The 20,712-nt window shown below is 39.6% G+C and overlaps 1 protein-coding gene and 1 pseudogene across 9 annotated transcripts in view; both read left to right on the forward strand.

Annotated features, from left to right (window-relative positions):
* Positions 1–20,712, forward strand: part of LOC109276224 (maestro heat-like repeat-containing protein family member 1) — a 115,945-nt gene that overhangs the window by 63,440 nt on the left and 31,793 nt on the right. For 8 of the 9 annotated variants that reach the window (XM_053895037.1, XM_053895043.1, XM_053895036.1 and 5 more), the window contains 6 exons: positions 6,665–6,787; positions 7,146–7,298; positions 7,757–7,879; positions 8,247–8,326; positions 8,928–9,063; positions 10,118–10,207. In XM_053895037.1, the coding sequence (XP_053751012.1) occupies positions 6,665–6,787; positions 7,146–7,298; positions 7,757–7,879; positions 8,247–8,326; positions 8,928–9,063; positions 10,118–10,207 (705 nt within the window). The remainder of the gene's footprint in view (positions 1–6,664; positions 6,788–7,145; positions 7,299–7,756; positions 7,880–8,246; positions 8,327–8,927; positions 9,064–10,117; positions 10,208–20,712) is intronic. The other variant, XM_053895042.1, reaches the window with a different exon arrangement.
* Positions 14,393–19,888, forward strand: LOC109276153 (heterogeneous nuclear ribonucleoprotein A1-like; annotated as a pseudogene).

Consider the following 20,712-nt stretch of genomic DNA (forward strand, 5'->3'; position numbering starts at 1 on the left):
CTTCATAGAATGAGTCTGGAAGTTTTCCTTCCCTTTCTATTTTTTGGAATAGCTTGAGAAGGATAGGTATTATCTCTACTTTAAACGTCTGGTAGAACTCCCCTGGGAAGCCATCTGGTCCTGGACTCTTATTTGTTGGGAGATTTTTGATAACTGATTCAATTTCTTCGCTGGTTATGAGTCTGTTCAAGCTTTCTATTTCCTCCTGATTGATTTTTGGAAGTGTGTGGGTTTTTAGGAATTTGTCCATTTCTTCCAGGTTGTCCAGTTTGTTGGCATATAATTTTTCATAGTATTCCCTGATATTGAATTCATAGAATTCCCTGATATTCCTTGTATTTCTGAGGGATTGGTTGTAATAATTCCATTTTCATTCATGATTTTATCTACTTGGGTCATCTCCCTTTTCTTTTTGAGAAGCCTGGCTAGAGGTTTATCAATTTTGTTTATTTTTTCAAAAAACCAACTCTTGGTTTCGTTGATCTGCTCTACGGTTTTTTTTAGATTCTATATTGTTTATTTCTGCTCTGATCTTTATTATTTCTCTTCTGCTGGGTTTAGGGTGTCTTTGCTGTTCTGCTTCTATTTCCTTTAGGTGTGCTGTTAGATTTTGTATTTGGGATTTTTCTTGTTTCTTGAGATAGGCCTGGATTGCAATGTATTTTCCTCTCAGGACTGCCTTCGCTGCATCCCAAAGCATTTGGATTGTTGTATTTTCATTTTCATTTTTTTCCATATATTTTTAAATTTCTTCTCTAATTGCCTGGTTGACCCATTCATTCTTTAGTAGGGTGTTCTTTAACCTCCACGTTTTTGGAGGTTTTCCAGACTTTTTCCTGTGGTTGATTTCAAGCTTCATAGCATTGTGGTCTGAAAGTATGCATGGTATGATCTCAATTCTTGTATACTTATGAAGGGCTGTTTTGTGACCCAGTATGTGATCTATCTTGGAGAATGTTCCATGTGCACTCGAGAAGAAAGTATATTCTGTTGCTTTGGGATGCAGAGTTCTAAATATATATGTCAAGTCCATGTGATCCAATGTATCATTCAGGGCCCTTGTTTCTTTATTGACCATGTGTCTAGATGATATATCCATTGTTGTAAGTGGGGTATTAAAGTCCCCTGCAATTACTACATTCTTATCAATAAGGTTGCTTATGTTTGTGAGTAATTGTTTTATATATTTGGGGGCTCCCATATTCAGCGCATAGACATTTATAATTGTTAGCTCTTCCTGATGGATAGACCCTGTAATTATTATATAATGCCCTTCTTCATCTCTTGTTACAGCCTTTAATTTAAAGTGTAGTTTGTCTGATAGAAGTATGGCTACTCCAGCTTTCTTTTGACTTCCAGTAGCATGATAAATAGTTTTCCATCCCCTCACTTTCAATCTGAAGGTGTCCTCAGGTCTAATGTGAGTCTCTCGTAGACAGCAAATAGATGGGTCTTGTTTTTTTATCCATTATGATACCCTATGTCTTTTGGTTGGTGCATTTAGTCCATTTACATTCAGTGTTATTTTTTTTTTAATTTTTTTAAATCTTTATTTATTTTTGAGAGAGAGAGAGAGAGAGAGAGAGACAGAATGTGAGCAGGGGAGGGACAGAGAGAGAGGGAGACACAGAATCTGAAGCAGGCTCCAGGCTCTGAGCTGTCAGCACAGAGCCCGATGTGGGGCTTGAACTCACAGTCCGCGAGATCATGACCTGAGATGTCGGACGCTCAACCGACTGAGCCACCCAGGCGCCCCTACATTCAGTGTTATTATAGAAAGATATGGGTTCAGAGTCATTGTGATGTCTGTAGGTTTCATGCTTGTAGCGATGTCTCTGGTACTTTGTCTCAAAGGATCCCCCTTAGGATCTCTTGTAGGGCTGGTTCAGTGGTGACGAATTCCTTCAGTTTTTGTTTGTTTGGGAAGACCTTTATCTCTCCTTCTATTCTAAATGACAGACTTGCTGGATAAAGGATTCTCGGCTGCATATTTTTTCTGTTTATCACATTGAAGATTTCCTGACATTCCTTTCTGGCCTGCCAAGTTTCAGTTGAGAGGTCCATCACGAGTCTTATTGGCCTCCCTTTATATGTTAGAGCACGTTTATCCCTAGCTGCTTTCAGAATTTTCTCTTATCCTTGTATTTTGCCAGTTTCACTATGATATGTCGTGCAGAAGATCGATTCAAGTTACATCTGAAGGGAGTTCTCTGTGCTCTTGGATTTCAATGCCTTTTTCCTTCCCCAGATCAGGGAAGTTCTCAGCTATTATTTCTTCAAGTACACCTTCAGCACCTTTCCCTCTCTCTTCCTCCTCTGGAATACCAATTATGTGTAGATTATTTCTCTTTAGTGCATCACTTAGTTCTCTAATTTTCCCCTCATACTCGTGGATTTTTTTTATCTCTCTTTTTCTCAGCTTCTTCTTTTTCCATAATTTTATCTTCTAGTTCACTTATTCTCTCCTCTGCCTCTTCAATCCGAGCTGTGGTTGCCTCCATTTTATTTTGCTGCTCATTAATAGCATTTTTTAGCTCCTCCTGGCTGTTCCTTAGTCCCTTGATCTCTGTAGCAATAGATTCTCTGCTGTCTTCTATACTGTTTTCAAGCCCAGCAATTAATTTTATGACTATTATTCTAAATTCACTTTCTGTTATATTGTTTAAATTGTTTTTGATCAGTTCGTTAGCTGTCACTATTTCCTGGAGATTCTTTTGAGGGGAATTCTTCCGTTTCATTATTTTGAACAGTCCCTGGAGTGGTGTGGAACTGCAGGGCACTTCCCCTGTGGTCTCTTGAAAAACTTGTGTTGGTGGGCGGGGCTGCAGTCAGACCTAATGTCTGCCCCCAGCCCACTGCTGGGGCCACAGTCAGACTGGTGTGTACCTTCTCTTCCCCTCTCCTAGGAGCAGGATTCACTGTGGGGTGGTGTGGCCCATCTGGGCTACTTGCACACTGCCAGGCTTGTGGTGTTGGGGATCTGGCGTATTAGCTGAGGTAGATCAGCAAGGTGCACAGGGGTAGGAGGGGCAGGCTCAGCTCACTTTTCCTTCAGTGATCCACTTCAGGAGGGGCCCTGTGGCACTGGGAGGGAGTCAGACCCGCAGGAGGGATGGATCCACAGAAGCACAGCATTGGGTGTTTGCACGGTGCAAGCAAGTTCCCTGGCAGGGACTGGTTCCCTTTGGGATTTTGGCTGGGGGATGGGCGAGGGAGATGGCGCTGGCGAGTGCCTTTGTTCCCCACCAAGCTGAGCTCTGTCGTCTGGGGCTCAACAACTCTCCCTCCCGTTGTCCTCCAGCCCTCCCGCTCTCTGAGCAGAGCTGTTAACTTATAACCTTCCAGATGTTAAGCCCCGCTTGCTGTCAGAACACACTCCGTCTGGCCCCTCCACTTTTGCAAGCCAGACTCGGGGGCTCTGCTTGGCTGGCGGGCTGCCCCTCAGCCCCAGCTCCCTCCCTCCAGTCCGTGTAGCGCGCATCACCTCTCTGCCCTTCCTACCCAATTCTGTGGGCCTCTTCAATCCGAGCTGTGGTTGCCTCGTCTGTGCTTGGCTCTGGAGACTCTGTTCTGCTAGTCTTCTGGTGTTTTTTTGGGTTATTTAGGCAGGTGTGGGTGGAATCTGAGTGATCAGCAGGACGCGGTGAGCCCAGTGTCCTCCTACGTCGCCATCTTCCTCCCTCCTCTGGGTGAGATGGTTTTAAAGGGCAAATTGGGCACTCATTCAGCCCTGAAAGCTGGTCAGGCATAAAAGTAGGCTAGCACCAGGGCTGGGGGGCTCAACCTTTGGAGAGGACTCTGCTGGGCTGGCACTGGTGTGAAAGAAAGTTTTTTCTGAGTCTCTGAGTGCGTGTCACTTGTCTCTTCCTGTGTGCCAAGTATTTGCTGTAACAACTTTCTTGAAATTCCTTTAAATGACAAACAAATATTTGAATTGATCTTCCTGAAATCTGATTCCTTTGTACCTAGGGATGATGTGTCAATTTCCAAGAAGCCTCCTGCCAGATGTAGCCCAGACAGGGGGCAAAGGGGGAAGAGAATCTCTCCACAGGGCGTGGGTCTGGGAAAGATGCAAAAGGCAGTCGTGACATTTTAAATGTATAGACCATTTATTTTGTAGAATATATGGCATTTTTGGTTTGTCTCATATTTCTTCATGATTAGGTTTAGATTATGTATTGTGGTGGGAATACCACAGAGTATGTGTGTCAAAGGATGGTTTTAAGGATTAAATATATAAAAGCTCCTAGAACAATGCCTGGCACACAAGCACTCTCTAGGTGTTGGTTACTGGTAGAGTTGGTACCCATGTTCTCAGGCCTCCCCTCTCCAATGTCTCTTCCCTGCCAGATTCTCAGAGCATCCACCATCATCATGACTATATCATCAGGTATTTACCAAACCCAAGATGCAAACAATATCGTTGAAGAGACAGACACATATAGGAAGAAAACAGCTGTGTATTCTATTACACAGAATAGCCTTACATGAGTGGTCACAGAGACATACAGTGGCTGTGTGGGGTGGTGGGGACTTGGGCTAGTTGGGTCTAGATTAGGAGAAGGAGTGAAGTGGGTATTCTCACTTGACATAATATTCCAAGACAAGACTCAGGAGCAAGAACTTTTGGGGGCATGTCTATAGAACTGTTAGTCGTGTGGTGGGACTGGAATGCAGAATTCTTTGACGGGAAGTGAAAATGACCCCTCTGCTGCCACCTGGGGACAGACTGGATACAAAGGATAAAGATAAGAGGGAAGAGGATGTTCAGGATGTTTCCTGGGTTTCTGGCATGGTCAGCTGGGAGGATAATAGTATCCTTCACTGAAACCAGGAATGGAGGGCAAAATGGGGAGGAAGATGATGCATTCAGTTTTTGATCAGGAGAGAAAAGGGTGCCCTTGGTATAGCCAGGTGGAGATGTTCAGTAGCCATGTAGATCTGGAGCTCAGATCTGAGCTGGATGGCTACGTTAGGGAACAATTATATTGTCCCTTTCTGTAAAATAGGATTGGTAATATTTACCTCAAATCTTTAGGGTTAGGATCAGTGAGATAGCATGTGTTAAGTTTGGTAAAAACTAAGCAGTAAATACTCTGATGATGTCAGTGATGAAGAAGATGATGATGGATGATGATGATGATGATGATGATGAAGAAGAATGACCAGGATGACTGGAAGCCATGGATAAGGGATGGCATAAGAAGAGGGACAGAATAAACCCCCTTTCTGATTTTCAACTAGTCCCTGCTTCACAACTAGGCAAAATTTTCCCTTCATCTACTTGGAGGTCGAAAGTCTGTAAGTCCCACTAATACTTCATCCTTTCTTGAAGATCTGTGTCCTGGAGCAACTGTAACTGTCCCCAGGTCCCTGTCACTCTGCCTCCTCTACTGCAGAATCTTAACGGTGGCCTGTCCTGCATAAACAAGCCAGTTGGCAAATAGCTGCCACCTGCTTGTCTGTGTTAGATGTTCCTTTAGCTCTGTGCCCAGATATCCTTGTTGAATAAGCTCTGGAAGACACTTGGCTGACATTTAAGTCAAAGGGCCTGTTATGAGGCAGAGGGATTTAAATTAAATGCTGTTCCTGGCAGGAATTATAGAATCCCCAAGTTTCCCTTGCTCTTGTCTCCCACTCAGTCATCTGTTCCCAGATCCACTAACCACTGATAGCATTTTCACTTAGTTGTCCTTCTACTATGTCCTACAAAACACATGCAGGACGTTCCTCATTCCTCTCTCCCCAACTCTAGACACGCCCCCCTTTTCCACCTTCCCATTATTGGTCAGTTACTGCTGTTTCCTGTTATTCAGGGTTAGAAATATTTGCACTGTCTGTTAGTTGTCTCTCTCTTCTGTTTCTTCTCTGATTATCCATCCAATCCTGTCAACAATGTGCCTTGGATTTGTTCTTCCCCTTTGCTCCCTCCTCACCACCCTTCTCTGAATTACTAGTGCATGTAAGTATTCTCTGTTCTGCAATGTTGGATTTGATAATCCCAAGATTTTGTAAATCTGTGACTCTAATTTTTCATAATCTGAGTTAATTTGCTTCCCCACCCCCATGCCTTAGGCACCAAAACTCTACTGAATCCACAAATGAATTCATGTACATATGAGGGCCCACAGTTCACAAATATTATGGCAGGGTGTGTGTGGGGGGTGTTCCTCTGCTCCATGATATTCAGGAAGGGCTTTTCTGGATGTTGTCAATTAGTATGAAAAATACAAAAATGAGGACTCCTGAATTTTGATAAACTCTGTGCCACTCTATCATCTGTCTATCTATCTATCTATCTATCTATCTATCTATCAATCATCTTTTAGAGTTCTTTTTTCCCCCATCATGATAACTGCACTCTCTAATCCCCATCCCTTATTTCCCCCATCCTCCCACCCACCTCCACTCTGATAACCATCAGTTTGTTCTCTATAGTTAAGAGTCTGTTTCTTGTAATTTGCTTCTTAAATTATTTCTTGTATGGACTTTGGTTCTCCCCCTTGATTTTAAGTAATTTGAATCAGAGGAACCAAATTTTCCTTCCATTTATTTTCTTTCCCATTCCTCTCTCTTCCTCTCTCTAAATCTATAGTTCTGGGAGAACATAAAGTTCTGGCTCACTTTGAGCTGTGGCATGAGGTTGAGGCTATCCCTATTACAGGGCATTGCTGTGGCGCTCAGTATCGTGTCCATGAAACATCTGAAGGTAACCCTGGACCAACTGCAAGCATATAGTGCTATACTCACTGAAAAGAACTCATCATCCATCCTCAAACTGATGAAGGTGATGGCATTCCTGGGAGCTCTGCCAACCTCCCACACAAAGCCTTCCAAGGCATCCCTGTCACCCCAGACTCCCCACTTCTCTGAGGTGTGCTGACCCACCTATAAATGTTTCTATTTCCCTCTGGCCAACTGTGGGGAAGTTTCATCCTCTTGTCCCTTTCCCGTGCTCCTTTATGCCGTGAATCAGGCCCTGGTATCACCAGCTGCACCACCTTCCTCCCAGCTGTTCACCATTCCACAGCCCCATCTTCCCTTCCGTGTCATGCAGGCAATCCATTCCTCTCTGAACCTCCATTTCCCCATCAGCCAAGGAGGATAAGATGAAGAGAAGGCAAGTTTCCCCCTTCCCCCTACAGGAACATCAGCAAAGGGAATGGGGGCTGGTCTGTAACATCATCTACTTAAGCTATAGCAAGATTATTTCAGAGAGCAAGGGAGCCATCTTCATGCATTTAGATGACATCCTGGCCATGGTCCTGCAACACTACCGCAACTGTATTGTAGAAAAGGTACTTCCTGCTTTCTCTACTTCTCCAGTGTCCCATCCCTGCCTTTTTTGGCCCTTCTGCTCCAAGAAAATGATGCCTGGCCTTGAATGGAACTCGGGGGTGGGGCGATCACAGTTGTTTCAGGGGAGGTAAGAGGGAGCCCCAAATAATTTTTCTGCCTTTGCCATTTGTTCAGAGCATATATCCCTAGGGTAGGAAAAGAAGCCTTTCCTATTCCCTATTCATTTACCATCCAACTAGACATCCTTCGGAAGAACTTATTTGGTAAAAAGACAATAACTTAAGAGACATGGAAGCTTTGGGAGCTTTGCTTTCCTAAGCTTCCCTCAGAAGGAAGATGCAGGGTTTTAGCCTAAGGAAGCCTTAGCACCTCATCTCCCAGATTTTGTGTAGGTAGTTTTCCCTTGCCCCAGGATCATTCCTACCTTGGAAATCTCTGAGTATACTGGTTGGTTCAGGATAAGAACCTGAAGTTGGAGTACCTGGATGCCCTGACCAAGCTAATAAACATCTTGAGCAGCCAGCCCATGGCCTTTCAATTCAAGTTCCCTCAGAAAATAGAAATTGTAACCTTTATGATGGTAAGTACAACTCAGGAGGATGGAGGTAGAAATGCACAGAGGAGGGAGGATGGGTCCTCATTCATGGAAACCATTGGCAATGCTCCTAGACTAGGCCTGGAGGATAAAAGTCCAGATTTTCTGGTTGTTTTTTCCTACCTTATTGTTCCCTTTCCCATTCTCAAGGTAGGGGTGAGTGCTGTGGGGAAGGTATGGTTGGGAGTAGGAGAGATGTGCTATCCTTCAGAGTCTTTGGAAGTCTCTGAAAATTCTAGGTCCCAGTTTCCTGTGAATACAGCCTGGGTGGGAGGAGGGGGAGGAAGGCAAGAAAGATATATTCACATCCTCTTGTTCTCTGGGGTGGGGGATTGGGGTGGGTGTGTTACAGGAGTTAATCAGGGAGGAGCCATTGAATTCCATCTCCAGTTCCATTAGGCAGAGGGCAATGAACTTCATCACTAACTTCAGGTAACAATGTTCCAGCCATTCTGTCCTCCTTCCTCTGAATGGATTTCAGTTCTTTATTCCCTAATCTATCCCCACCTTATTTTCTTCTCTGCTTTTAGTATGGGGGCCCCAGGCAGTTGTAGACATCTGTTGGACAATGTATGCCACCTCTTTTTACCAAGATTTTTTGGATGGGATTTTTGGAGCATGTGGCAGAGACCACCTCTCCCATCTTCCATAGGCACTTGCTGTTGTTTCTGGTCCAGTCTTTCTTCTGCTCACAGGGATGTCCCTGACTAAACACCTCCATCTCCATCATTGACTGCCTCCCCCATTCCCTCAAAATACCCGGGGAACCAAACAGTAATATATCATCCCCAAATATTAGTACCCTTTTCTGTAATAGTTCCTCTTTCCCTTTATCCTTTTCTTTCCATATTCCTGGCATTTTAAAACTTTTCTTACTGTTTCCTCCTTTTCTTCTTTTGGTTACCTTTTCTTTTGGTATCTTCTTTCTCCCACCTCTCCCTCTGTCTCCACCATCTCTCTCTTATTTTCCTCAGCTGTTATTCCTGGCCATTACTCTCTGGTTACATTTTTGCTCCTTCCTCATGGATCTTAGGAAGCTCCATCCCCTCACAGAGGTGGAAGAAAGAACAGAGCTACTCCAAACGTGCTTTCAGAGTGTGCTATGCCTGCCATCCACAGAGGATTTGCAGAAGGAGGCATCCAGTTCCCAGGAAGCCCAGGCCACTGAAGTAATTAACTCTTTGATGTTTGTCTTTTTGTTTTTATTTTTTACTTTTGAGAGGATGAGAAGTATAAGTTCAGCAGTTATATGTAAGGACCTCTTTGATAAAAACATGATAATCATCAGAGATTACTAGGTCATATAGTCTGAACACTACTCATGAGAAGTACTTCCTTCTTGAGAGCACTCATTGATTGCCACTGTCACAACTTTAATATTCTGGCCCAGACACGGACACTCAATTCTTTACCTTTTACTGTTGTACAATTGAAACCAGACGGGAAGGTTTCAAACGTGATTTTACTAAAGGCCCATGGGTAAATAAGTTCAGAGAGTCAGCAAGAGAGCTGAGTCCATTTCCCACAGGGTCTGTAGTGTTTCCTTGAAGGAAGGAAGAGGGATTCAGTTTTCCAATTTGCATTTATATGTTTAGTTCCTAGGAATTCTTTCATGTTCTCTGATTACTCCTTTATTTTGACTGATTGTTCTTGTTTTACTGATACCACAATCTCCTGCTTCTTTTTTTTGAGGATATTAATAAGAATTTTTAAAAATAAAGGTTTCTATTACTTACTGAATTAGTTTGGTTTTCTTTAGGACCATTTGGTCTATTTGTTTAGTTGGGCCTTTTCATCAGATGTCTGGTGGTCCTTCTTTGTCAGTTCATATTTATTTATGTTATGAAGGAAGGACTGGTACATACAGAGAAAGCTGAGGTCGGTTTCCTACGCTTGTACCCCCATGAGGCCTTATTCAGTGTAGCTCTGGTTAGAGAGGGAAGGTTTTGACAGGATTTCCCCATGTTTGGGGCAAGCTGGGATCTCCCCATCCACTAGGACAAACCGCGTATCAAGCAGATATTTGTGCTCTGCTGAAAACAACAGAAAAATTTCTTCAAGTTAGTAATGGGCAAGTGGCACTTGAAATGTTAGGGGGAAACTTGTGGAGCAGAACTTCTCAAGGAAGGCTTCCTGGGAGAGCTGGAGCACTGAGCTAAGTTTAGAAGGAGGGATGGGACTGATATCTCAGCAAGTCTTTGAGATCTCTCTTTTCTCCCTCAGGATTTGCTCATGGAGACCCTTCAATCCCTCCTAAGGCTAATGGAGACACTTATTGTTGAGATGCCTTCTCAGATCCAGTACTGTTTGGAGGTCAGTGGGAAGGAGCCCCTGAAGTTGGTGTATTGGTTTTCTAGGGCTGCCATAACAAAGTACCACAACTGAGTAGCTTCAAACAACAGAAATATATTCTTTCACAGTTGTAAAGGCTGGAAGTCCAAAATCAAGGTATCAGCAGGGTTGGTTTCCACTGGAGGCTCTGAGGGACAACCTGTTCCATGCATCCCTCCTAGCTTTTGGTGATTCCTGGTGGCCCATGGTGTCCCTCGGTTTATAGACCTACCATTACAATCTCTGCTTCCATTTTCACAGGGTATCTGTGGGGTGCAGGAGGATATGTGTGTGTGTGTGTGTGTGTGTGTGTGTGTGTGTGTGTGTGTGTATGTTTCTCTGTCTTTTCTTCTTAATAAGGACAAGAGTCATAAGATTAGGGCCTATCCAAATCCAAATCCAATATGCACTCACCTTTACTTGAGTTCATCTGCCAGTGACTATTTTCCAAACAAGGTCACATTCTGATGTTCTGGGTGCACATGAATTTGGGGGGGACTCTATCAACGCAGTACAGTTGGGAATAGAACAGCAGAACAGTTGGGGGGAAAAGTAAGAGGTCTGAGGATGAAGGTTGGATTCAGACCTTTTAGGGAAAGGATAACCAGAGCTAGGATCCAGATAACATTGGTCTGCTCTTTGGAGGACATCTTTTCCTTTTTCTTTCTTCCCCTTCAGTCATTGCTGTGGTCATCTTTCTCAGCTCCCTCTGCTCCCTCATGGGAGCTAAAGGTTAAAAGCATGGGCTCTTGACTGCCATACGCTGCAATTCCAGATTCTGATTCTGCTCTTAACAGTATAGCCTTGGGGAATTATTTAACTTCCATCTGCCTCAGTTTTCTCCTGGAAAATGGGATGACAGTAGTTAACATAGTCATTTTGATAACTGAATGAGATAATGTTTACAAAGTGCTTGGCTCATCTGCTCATTTAAAATTTGTTTGTCTTTTGATACCATGTTTTCACTCACATGTGGAATTTGAGAAACTTAACAGAGGACCATGGGGGAAGGAATGGGGGAAAAATAGTTTCAAACAGAGAGAAGGCAAACCAGAAGAGACTCTTAAATACAGAGAACAAACTGAAGGTTGATGGGGGGAATAGGGGAGTGGGGCAAATGGGTGATGGGCATTGAGGAGGGCATTTGTTGGGATGAGCACTGGGCCAAGAGCACACTGTATACACTGTATGTTAGCTAACTTGACAATAAATTATATTTAAAAAATAAAAATAAAAAATAAATTTTGTCTTTTAATTGATTTGATTTACTTTATACTATTGTCATCATATTTTGGCCTTCTCCTAATATCCTGTTCCCCAGCTACCACATGAGGCTCAAAATTTCTTTGTAGTTTCTTTTGTTGTCAAAATATAGATCACTAAGGAATATATATAGTCAGACTATTGTGCTCAAAAGCTACTTGAAATAATTATTTTCTATATGATTATATTATCAAATTGGGATAATTTAAACTTGTTTGTGTTAAATTTTAGGGCTTCCTTTCTTTTATTTAATTGAAGAGAATAAAACTTAAAACTTTATAATGTTTCATGCAAAGAATTCTTGCTCCTACTCTGATTCTCTTAACCTCATTCCCACTTATCCCCTGTAGATAACCATTTTTAATGGCTTCTGGTTTGACCTTCCTGTCTTTCTTATTGTGAAAATAAGCAAACCTGTGTTTATGATATATTATAATTATTTTCCTGCCTTTCTTGTGCTGTAGGTAGCACATTTTATCTACTGCTCTGGATCTTACTTTTTTCTCTTATCCACAATCAGTTCACAGATACAGTCCTTATTTTCTTTGTGGTTTTATACATTGTGTGGATGTACCATAATTTACTCAGCCAGTTCCCTATGGACAGACATTGGGCTGTTTCCAATCATTTTGCTGTTAGTTTTCTTCTTTTTAAAAAAATTTTAAATGATTATTTATTTTTGAGACACACACACACACACACACACACACACACACACACACACACAGAATGTGAGAGGGGGAAAGGCAGAGAGAGAGAGGGAGACACAGAATCTGAAGCAGGCTCCAAGCTCTGAGCTGTCAGCACAAAGCCCAACATGGGACTGGAACTTGTGAACTGAGAACATGACCTGAGCCTGACCTGAGCCAAACTGGGATGCTTAAACGCCTGAGCCACCCAGGCACCCTACTGCTAGTTTTCTTCTTAACTTTATTTTGCAGTGATTGTTGATTCATTGGAAGTAGCAAAAAAATAGTACATATAGTCCCTTGAATGCTTTACCCTGCTTCCCCTAATGGTGACATCGTATATTACAGCAATAACTATCAAAACCAGGGAATTGTCGGTATATTACTGCTTGGCTACAGACTTTACTCAGTTTTGGCCAGTTTTTACACATACTTATTTGTGTGTTCTATGAGATGTAATCTCACGTATAAATTGTGAAACCACCACCACCACCATCATGATATACGATGTTCCCTCACTAAAAGAAACTCTTGTACTGCCCCTTTATAGTCACATCTTCTCCCGCTTTGTCCCTGTTCCCTGGAAACCATTAATCTGTTTTCCATCTCTGTAATTTTGTCATTTTGAGGATGTTAAGCACATGGAATCAAATAGTATATAAAATTTTATGAGATTGGCTTCTTTCATTTAGCTTAATGCTCTTAAGATCCTTTAAGTTGTCTGCATCATTAGTTTATTCCTTTTTATTGCTGAGTAGTATTCCATGGTATGGATACTAGAGTTTGTTTAGCCGTTCACCCATTGAAAGACATTTGGGTAGTTTCCAGTTTTTGACAATTATGAAAAAAACTCCTGTAAATATTCATGTACAGTCTTTTGTGTGAATATACATTTTCACTGTTTGGGATAAATATTCCAGAGTGTAATTGCTGAGTCATGGTGAGTACATGTTTAGTCTTATCAGAAAATTACCAAACTATTTCTCAGAGTGACTGAACCATTTTATGTTTTTACCAACAATGTATGAGATGTCTAGTTTCTTCCCATCCTTGCTGGAAAATAAAATCCTTGGTATAATTTTTAAATTTTACCTCACTGTGGTTTTAATTTATGTTTCCCTTATGGCTAATGATGTTGAACATATTTTCATGTGCATATTTGCTATATACATCTTTGATGAAATGTCAGTTCATGTCTTTTGCCCATTTTCTAATGGGATTGTTTTCTTACTGTTGAGTTTTGAGAGTTGTTTATATATTTTAGATAAAAGTCCCTTGTCATATCTATGGTTTGCTATGTGTAGCTTGTCTTTTCATTCTCTTGACAGGGTCTTTCACAGAGCAAAAATTCTAAATTAAAAAAAAAATTTTTTTTTAACGTTTATTTATTTTTGAGACAGAGAGAGACAGAGCATGAACGGGGGAGGGGCAGAGAGAGAGGGAGACACAGAATCGGAAGCAGGCTCCAGGCTCTGAGCCATCAGCCCAGAGCCCGACGCGGGGCTCAAACTCACGGACCATGAGATCGTGACCTGAGCCAAGTCGGACACTTAACCGACTGAGCCACCCAGGCGCCCCAAAAAATTCTAAATTTTGATGATGTCCATTTTATATTTTTTTCTCTGTGGAATCATGACTGGTGTCATGTCTAAGAACTAGGTCATGAATATTTTCTTCCATGTTTTCTTCTAACAGCTTTTTAGTTTTACATTTTACTTTAAATCTATGACCCATTTTGAATTAATTTTTGTATAATGTATGAGCTTTAGGTTGAAGTTCAATTTTTTTTGCACATGAAAGTTCAGTTCTTCTAATGCTATCCTTTATATATTGAATTGCCTTTACACGTTTGTCACAATCAATTGGCCATATTTGCATAGATCTATTTCTGGACTCTGTATTCTGTTCTATTAACTTCTGTGTCTATTCCTTTACCAATACCACACTGTCTTGATTAATCTAGCTTCAGAGTAAGTCTTAAAATTGTATAATCTAATTTCTCTTTCTTCTTTTTCCTTTGCATATTAATTTAGAATCAACTTGTCTATATCTATAAAACATCCTGCTGGATTTTTATAGAGCTGCATTACATCTATAGATTCATTGGGAAAAATTGAAAGCTTTATTATGTTGAGTCTTCTAATCCATGAACATGTTATGTCTCTTCATTTATTAGATCTTCTTTTTCATTCACTAGCATTTTGTAGTTTTCAGCATGAAGAACCTGTATATACCTAAGTATTTCATTCTGAGGAGATACTGTAATTGCAACTATTTAAAATTTTTAGTTTTCAGTTGTTCATTGTTAGCATATAGAAATTCAGTTGAGTTTTGAATACTGACTTGTATTCTAGAACTTTTTTGGTATATGGATTCCTTGGAGTTCTCTATGTAGAAATCATCTTGTTTACAAATAGGCACAATTTTATTTCTTCATTTCAAATCTTATACCTTTTATTTCACTTTCATGCCTTATTGCACTAGCTAAGACTTCCAGTATGACATTGAATAGGAGTGCTAAGAGTAGACATCCTTGCCTTATTCCTAGTCTTGGTGGGAAGGCATTCAGTTATACACTACTAAGTATGATATTTGCTATAGATTTTTTTGTAGGTGCCATTTATGAGGTTAGGAAGTTTGCTTCTGTTCCTAGTTTGCTGAAAAATTTTAATATGAATAGATGCTGAATGCTGTGAAATTCTCTTTCTGTATCAATTGATATGATCATGTTGATTTTCTTCTTTAGACTATTAATATAGAAGATTAGATTGATTTTCAAATGTTGAAACAGTCTTGTGTTCCCAGAATAAATTGCATTTTGTCATGGTGTATTATTTTTTTTATATTTTGTTGGATTTAATTTGCTAATATTTTGTTGAGAATTTTTGTATCTATGTTCCTGAGGGACAGACTTATGGTTTTCCTTTTTTGTTGTCTTTGTCTGATTTTGTCATCAATTTAAGATTGGCCTCATAAAATGAGCTAGGTAGTGCATCTTCTTCTATCTTATGGAAGAGACTATGTATAATCTATGTTATTTCCTTTTTAAGTATTTGGTAGAATTCACCATTGAAAACATCTTGACCTGGAGATTTCTTTTTTGGGGAAGTATTTAAACTATGCATTCAATTTAAAAAATAGTTTTGGACTATTCAGGTTATCTGTTTCATTTTTGGGAGTTTTAGTTTTTGAAAAATTGGTCCATTTCCATTTCATCTAAATTATTGAATTTATGTGAGAGTTGTTTGTAATATTCTCTTATTATGCTCTTAATGTGAACTTTCTTTCATTATTGTGCCTTTTCTCTTTTTACTTCTGTCCATCTTTCTAGAAGTTTATCAGTTTTATTGCCCTCCTTGAAGAACCACTTTTTGTTTCATTTTTTCTCTATTAATTTTCTTCATATCTTTATGTTTTTGTTTATGATTTTATTCTTTGATGCTATTATCTGTAGTATTTTCTTCCTTCTGTTAGCTTTGAATTTATTTCACTTTATCTAGGTTTTTTTAAAGTAGAAACTTAGATTTTTAATTTGAAACCTTTCTCCTTTTGATTTTATTTTAACTTAGTATAGTTATCATACATTGTTATAATAGTTTCAGGTATACAATATAGTGATTCACTTCTATATGTTACTCAGTTCTCATCAAGAGAAGTATACTCTTAATTCCCTTCACTTGTTTCACCCATCCCCCCACTCACCTCTCCTCTGGTGTGCATCTGTTTGTTCTCTATAGCTAAGAGTCTGTTATTTGGTTTATCTCTCTTTTTTTCCTTTGCTAATTTTGTTTCTTAAAGTCCATGTATGAGTGAAATCATACGGTATTTACCTTTCTCTGACTGACTTAATTTGGTTAGTATTATACACTCTAGATCATCCATGTTGTTACAAATAGTAAGATTTCATTCTTTTTTACAGCTGAATAATATTTCATTGTGTGTGTGTGTGTGTGTGTGTGTATACACACATACATATACATATACATATACCTATACATATACATATACACGTACATTTTCTATATCCACTCATCTATTGATGGACACTTGGGCTATGTCCATAATTTGGCTATTGTAAATAATACTGTAATAAATATAAGGGTGTATATATCCTTTTGCATTAGTGTTTTTGTAATTTGGGGGTAAATACCCAGTCGTAATTACTGGATTGTAGGTTAGTTCTAGTTTTAATTTTTTGAGGAATCTTCATATTGTTTCCCACAGTGGCTACCCCCATTTGCATTCCTACCAACAGTACTTGAGAGTTCCTTTCCTCACCAACACTTGTTGTCTCTAGTCTTTTTTTTTTAATTTTTAAAAATATGTATTTTTGAGAGAGAGAGAATGAGCAGGTGAGAGGCAGAGAGAGGGAGACACAGAATCCAAAGCAGGCTCCAGGCCCCGAGCTGTCAGCATAGAGCCGATGAGGGGCTCAAACTCAGGAATTGTGAAATCATGACCTGAGCCCAAGTTGGACACTTAACTGACTGAGCCACCCAGGCACCCCTTGTCTTTCTGATTTGAGTCATTTTGACAGGTGTGAGGTAATATCTCATCGTAGTTTTAAGTTGCATTTCACTAATGATGAGTGATTTGAGCATCTTTTCATGTGTCTGTTGGCCATCTGCATGTTTTCTTTGGGGAAATGTCTATTCATGTCTTCTGCCCAGTTTTCATTAGATTGTCTTTTGTATGTATCAAGTTGTATAAGTTCTTTATAAATTTTGGAGACTAACCTTTTATCAGATATGTAATTTGCAAACGTCTTCTCCCATTCCACAAGTTGCCTTTTAGTTTTGTTGATTGTTTCCTTTGCTGTGGAGAAGCTTGTTTTGTTTTTTGTTTTTGTTTTGTTTTGTTTTGTTTTGTTGGTATAGTCCCAATAGTTTAATTTTGCTTTGGTTTCCATTGCCTCAGGAGACATATCTAGAAAAATATTGTAATAGCTGACGTCAGAGACATTACTACTAGTACTCTCTTCTAGGATTTTTATGATTCAGGTCTCACATTTAGGTCCTTAACCCATTTTGAGTTTATTTTTATATATGGTATAAGAAAGTGGTCCAGTTTCATTCTTTTCCACATTGCTCTCCAGTTTTCCCAGTACCATTTGTTGAAAAGACTATCTTTTCCCTATTGCACATTCTTTTCTCCTTCGTCAAAGATTAATTAACTGTATAATTGTGGGCTTATCTCTGGGCTTTCTATTCTCTTTTGTTGATCTATGTGTCTATTTTTGTGCCTGTACCATACTGTTTTGATAACTACAGCTTTGTAGTATAACTTGAAATCTGAAATTAAGATACTTCAATTTTTATTTTTCTTTTTCAAGCATGCTTTGGCTATTTGGCATCTTTTGTGGTTTGATACAAATTTTAGGATTCTTTGTTTTAGTTCTGTGAAAAATGCTGTTAGTGTTTGATAGGGATTGCATTAAATCTATAGATTGCTTTGAGTAGTATGGACATTTTAACAATGTTGGTTCTTCCAATACATAAGCATAGAATATCTTTCCATATGTTTGTGTTGTTTTTAATTTCTTTCATCTGTATTTTATAGTTTTCAGAGTACAGGTCTTTTACCTCCTTGGATAAGTTTATTCTTAGGTATTTTATTATTTTTGGTGCAATTGTAAATGTGAGTTTTTCTTAATTTCTCCTTCTGATGCTTCATTGTTAGTGTATACAAATGCAATGGATTTCTGTACATTGATTTTGTATTCTGCAGCCTTACTGGATTCATTTATCAGTTCTAGTAGGGTTTTTTTTTTTTGGTAGAGTCTCAAGGGTTTTCTATATACAGTATCATGTCATCTGCAAATAGTGAAACTTTTATTTCTTCCTTACCAGTTTGGATGCCTTTTATTCCTTTTTTTTTTTTTTTGGTCTGATTGTTGTCACTATGACATCTAGTAGTTATGTTGAATGAAAGTGGTGAGAGCAGACATCCTTGTCTTGTTTCTGACGTTAAGGGAAAACTCCTAGTTTTTTACCATTGCATATGATGTTAGCCGTGGGTTTTTCAATTATGGTCTTTATTATGTTGACATATGTTCCCTCTAAACCTACTTTGTTGAAGGTTTTTGTCATGAATGGATGTTATACTTTGTCAAATGCTTTGTCTGCATCTATTGAAATGATCATATGGTTTTTATCCTTTTTCTTGTTGATGTGTGTATCACACTGATTAATTTGCAAATATTGGGAGTAAGCATTGTTGAAGTCTCCCCACCCCCCCACCACCACCATATCTAAGTCAGTCTCCCAAAGAGCCTGAACAGCTGCAGAAGATTTTCACCAGAGGTTTGAGCTTTGAAACAGCTGATGAGTGTCTGAGGAGCCATTTTGAGCATTGGGAACACTTATGGACTGTGTGGTAAGGAGAGGCCCAAACACCAAGAGCTCCAGAAGCTTTGGGTTTGTCACATATGCCACTGTGGAAGAGGTGGATGCGGCCATGAATGTGAGGCCACACAAGGTGGATGGAAGAGTTGTAGAACCAAAGAAGGCTGTCTCAAGAGAAGATTCTCAAAGACCTGGTGCCCACTTAACTGTGAAAAAGATTTTTGTGGGTGGCATTAAAGAAGACACTGAAGAACATCATCTAAGATTATTTTGAACAGTATCGGAAAATTGAAGTGATTGAAATCATGACTGACTGAAGCAGTGGCAAAGAGAGAGGCTTTGCTTTTGTAACGTTTGATGACCATGACCCTGTAGACAAGATTGTCATTCAAAAATACCATATTGTGAATGGCCACAACTGTGAAGTAAGGGAAGCTCTATCTAAGCAAGAGGTGGCTAGTGCTTCATCCAGCCAAAAAGGTCAGAGTAGTTCTGGAAACTTTGGTGGTGGTTGTGGAGGTGGTTTTGGTGGGAATGACAACGTTATGGGTGAGGTGGCTTTGGTGGCAGTCGAGGTGATGGTGGATATGGTGGCAGTGGGGATGGCTATAATGGATTTGGTAATGATAGAAGCAACTTTGGAGGTGGTGGAAGCTATAATGATTTTGGCAATTGCAACAATCAATCTTCAACTTTTGGACCCATGAAAGGAGGAAGTTTTGGAGGCAGAAGCTCGGGCCCCTGTGGTGGTGGAGGCCAATACTTTGCCAAACCACAAAACCAAGGTGGCTATGGTGGTTCCAGCAGCAGCAGTAGCTATGATAGTGGCAGAAGGTTTTAATTACTTCCAGAAAACAAAGCTTAGCAGGAGAGGAGAGCCAGAGAAGTGACAAGGAAGCTACAGGTTACAACAGATTTGTGAACTCAGCCAAACATAGTGATGGCAGGGCCTAGCTGCTATAAAGCAGACATGCTTTAGACAAATTCATGTGTATGGACAAAAAACTCAAGGACTGTATTTGTGACTAATTGTATAACAGGTTATCTTAGTTTCTGTTCTGTGGAAAGTAAAAGGATTCAAAACAAAGGGTTTTAATGTAGATTTTTTTTGTACTCATGCTGCTGATTGCTAAATGTAATTGTCTGATCATGATGCTGAATAAATGTGTCTTATTGAAAACATGTTTTTGCAAATATTGAACCATCCTTGCATCATGGGACTAAATCTCACTTAATCATAGTGAATGATTTTTTTCAATGTATTGCTGGATTCAGTTTGCTAATATTTGTTGAGGATCTTTGCATCTATATTCAGAGATACTGGCCTGTAGTTCTTTTTTTTTTTTTTTTTTTTTTTTTTTTGTAGTAGTTTTGGTATCTGTAATGCTGGCCTCATATAATAAATTTGGAAATTTTCCTTTCTCTTCTATTTTTTGGAATATTTTCTTTAAATGTTTGGTAGAATTCACCTGTGAGGCCATTTGGCCTGGACTTTCATTTGTTAGGGGTTTTTGATTACTGATTCAATATCATTGCTGGTAATTGGTCTGTTCAAATTTTCTGTTTCTTCCTGATTCAGTTTTGGGAGTTACATGTTTCTAGGAATTTATCCATTTCTTCTAAGGTGTCCAATTTGTTGGCATATAATTTTTCATAATATTCTTTTACAGTCCTTTGTATTTCTGTGGTGTTGGTTGTTATTTCTCCTCTGATTTTGTTTGAGTTCTCTCTCTTAAAAAATTTTTTCCTCAAAAAACTAAAAATAGAAATACCCTATGATCTAACAATTGCACTATTAGTTTTTTACCCAAAGCATACAAAAATATACAGATTCGAAGGTGTACGTGCACCCCAATGTTTATAGCAGCATTATCAACAGTAGCCAAACTATGGAGAGAGCCCAAATTTCCATCAATTGATGAATGGATAAAGAAGATGTGGTGTACACACACACACACACACACACACACACACACACACACACACACACAATGGAATATTACTCAACCATCAAAAAGAATGAAATTTTGCCATTTGCAAAGACATGGATGGACCTTGAATATATTATGCTAAGTGAAATAAGTCAATCAGGTAAAGACAAATAGCATATGATTTCACTCGTGTGTAATTTCAGAAACAACACAGATGAACACGTGGAAAGGAGGGAAGAGAGAAGAGGGAAACAAACCAC

The sequence above is a fragment of the Panthera pardus genome, unplaced genomic scaffold (genome assembly GCF_024362965.1).
Source record: "Panthera pardus isolate Hobbes unplaced genomic scaffold, ASM2436296v1 HiC_scaffold_6, whole genome shotgun sequence".
In the NCBI taxonomy this organism is placed as follows: Eukaryota; Metazoa; Chordata; class Mammalia; order Carnivora; family Felidae; genus Panthera; species Panthera pardus.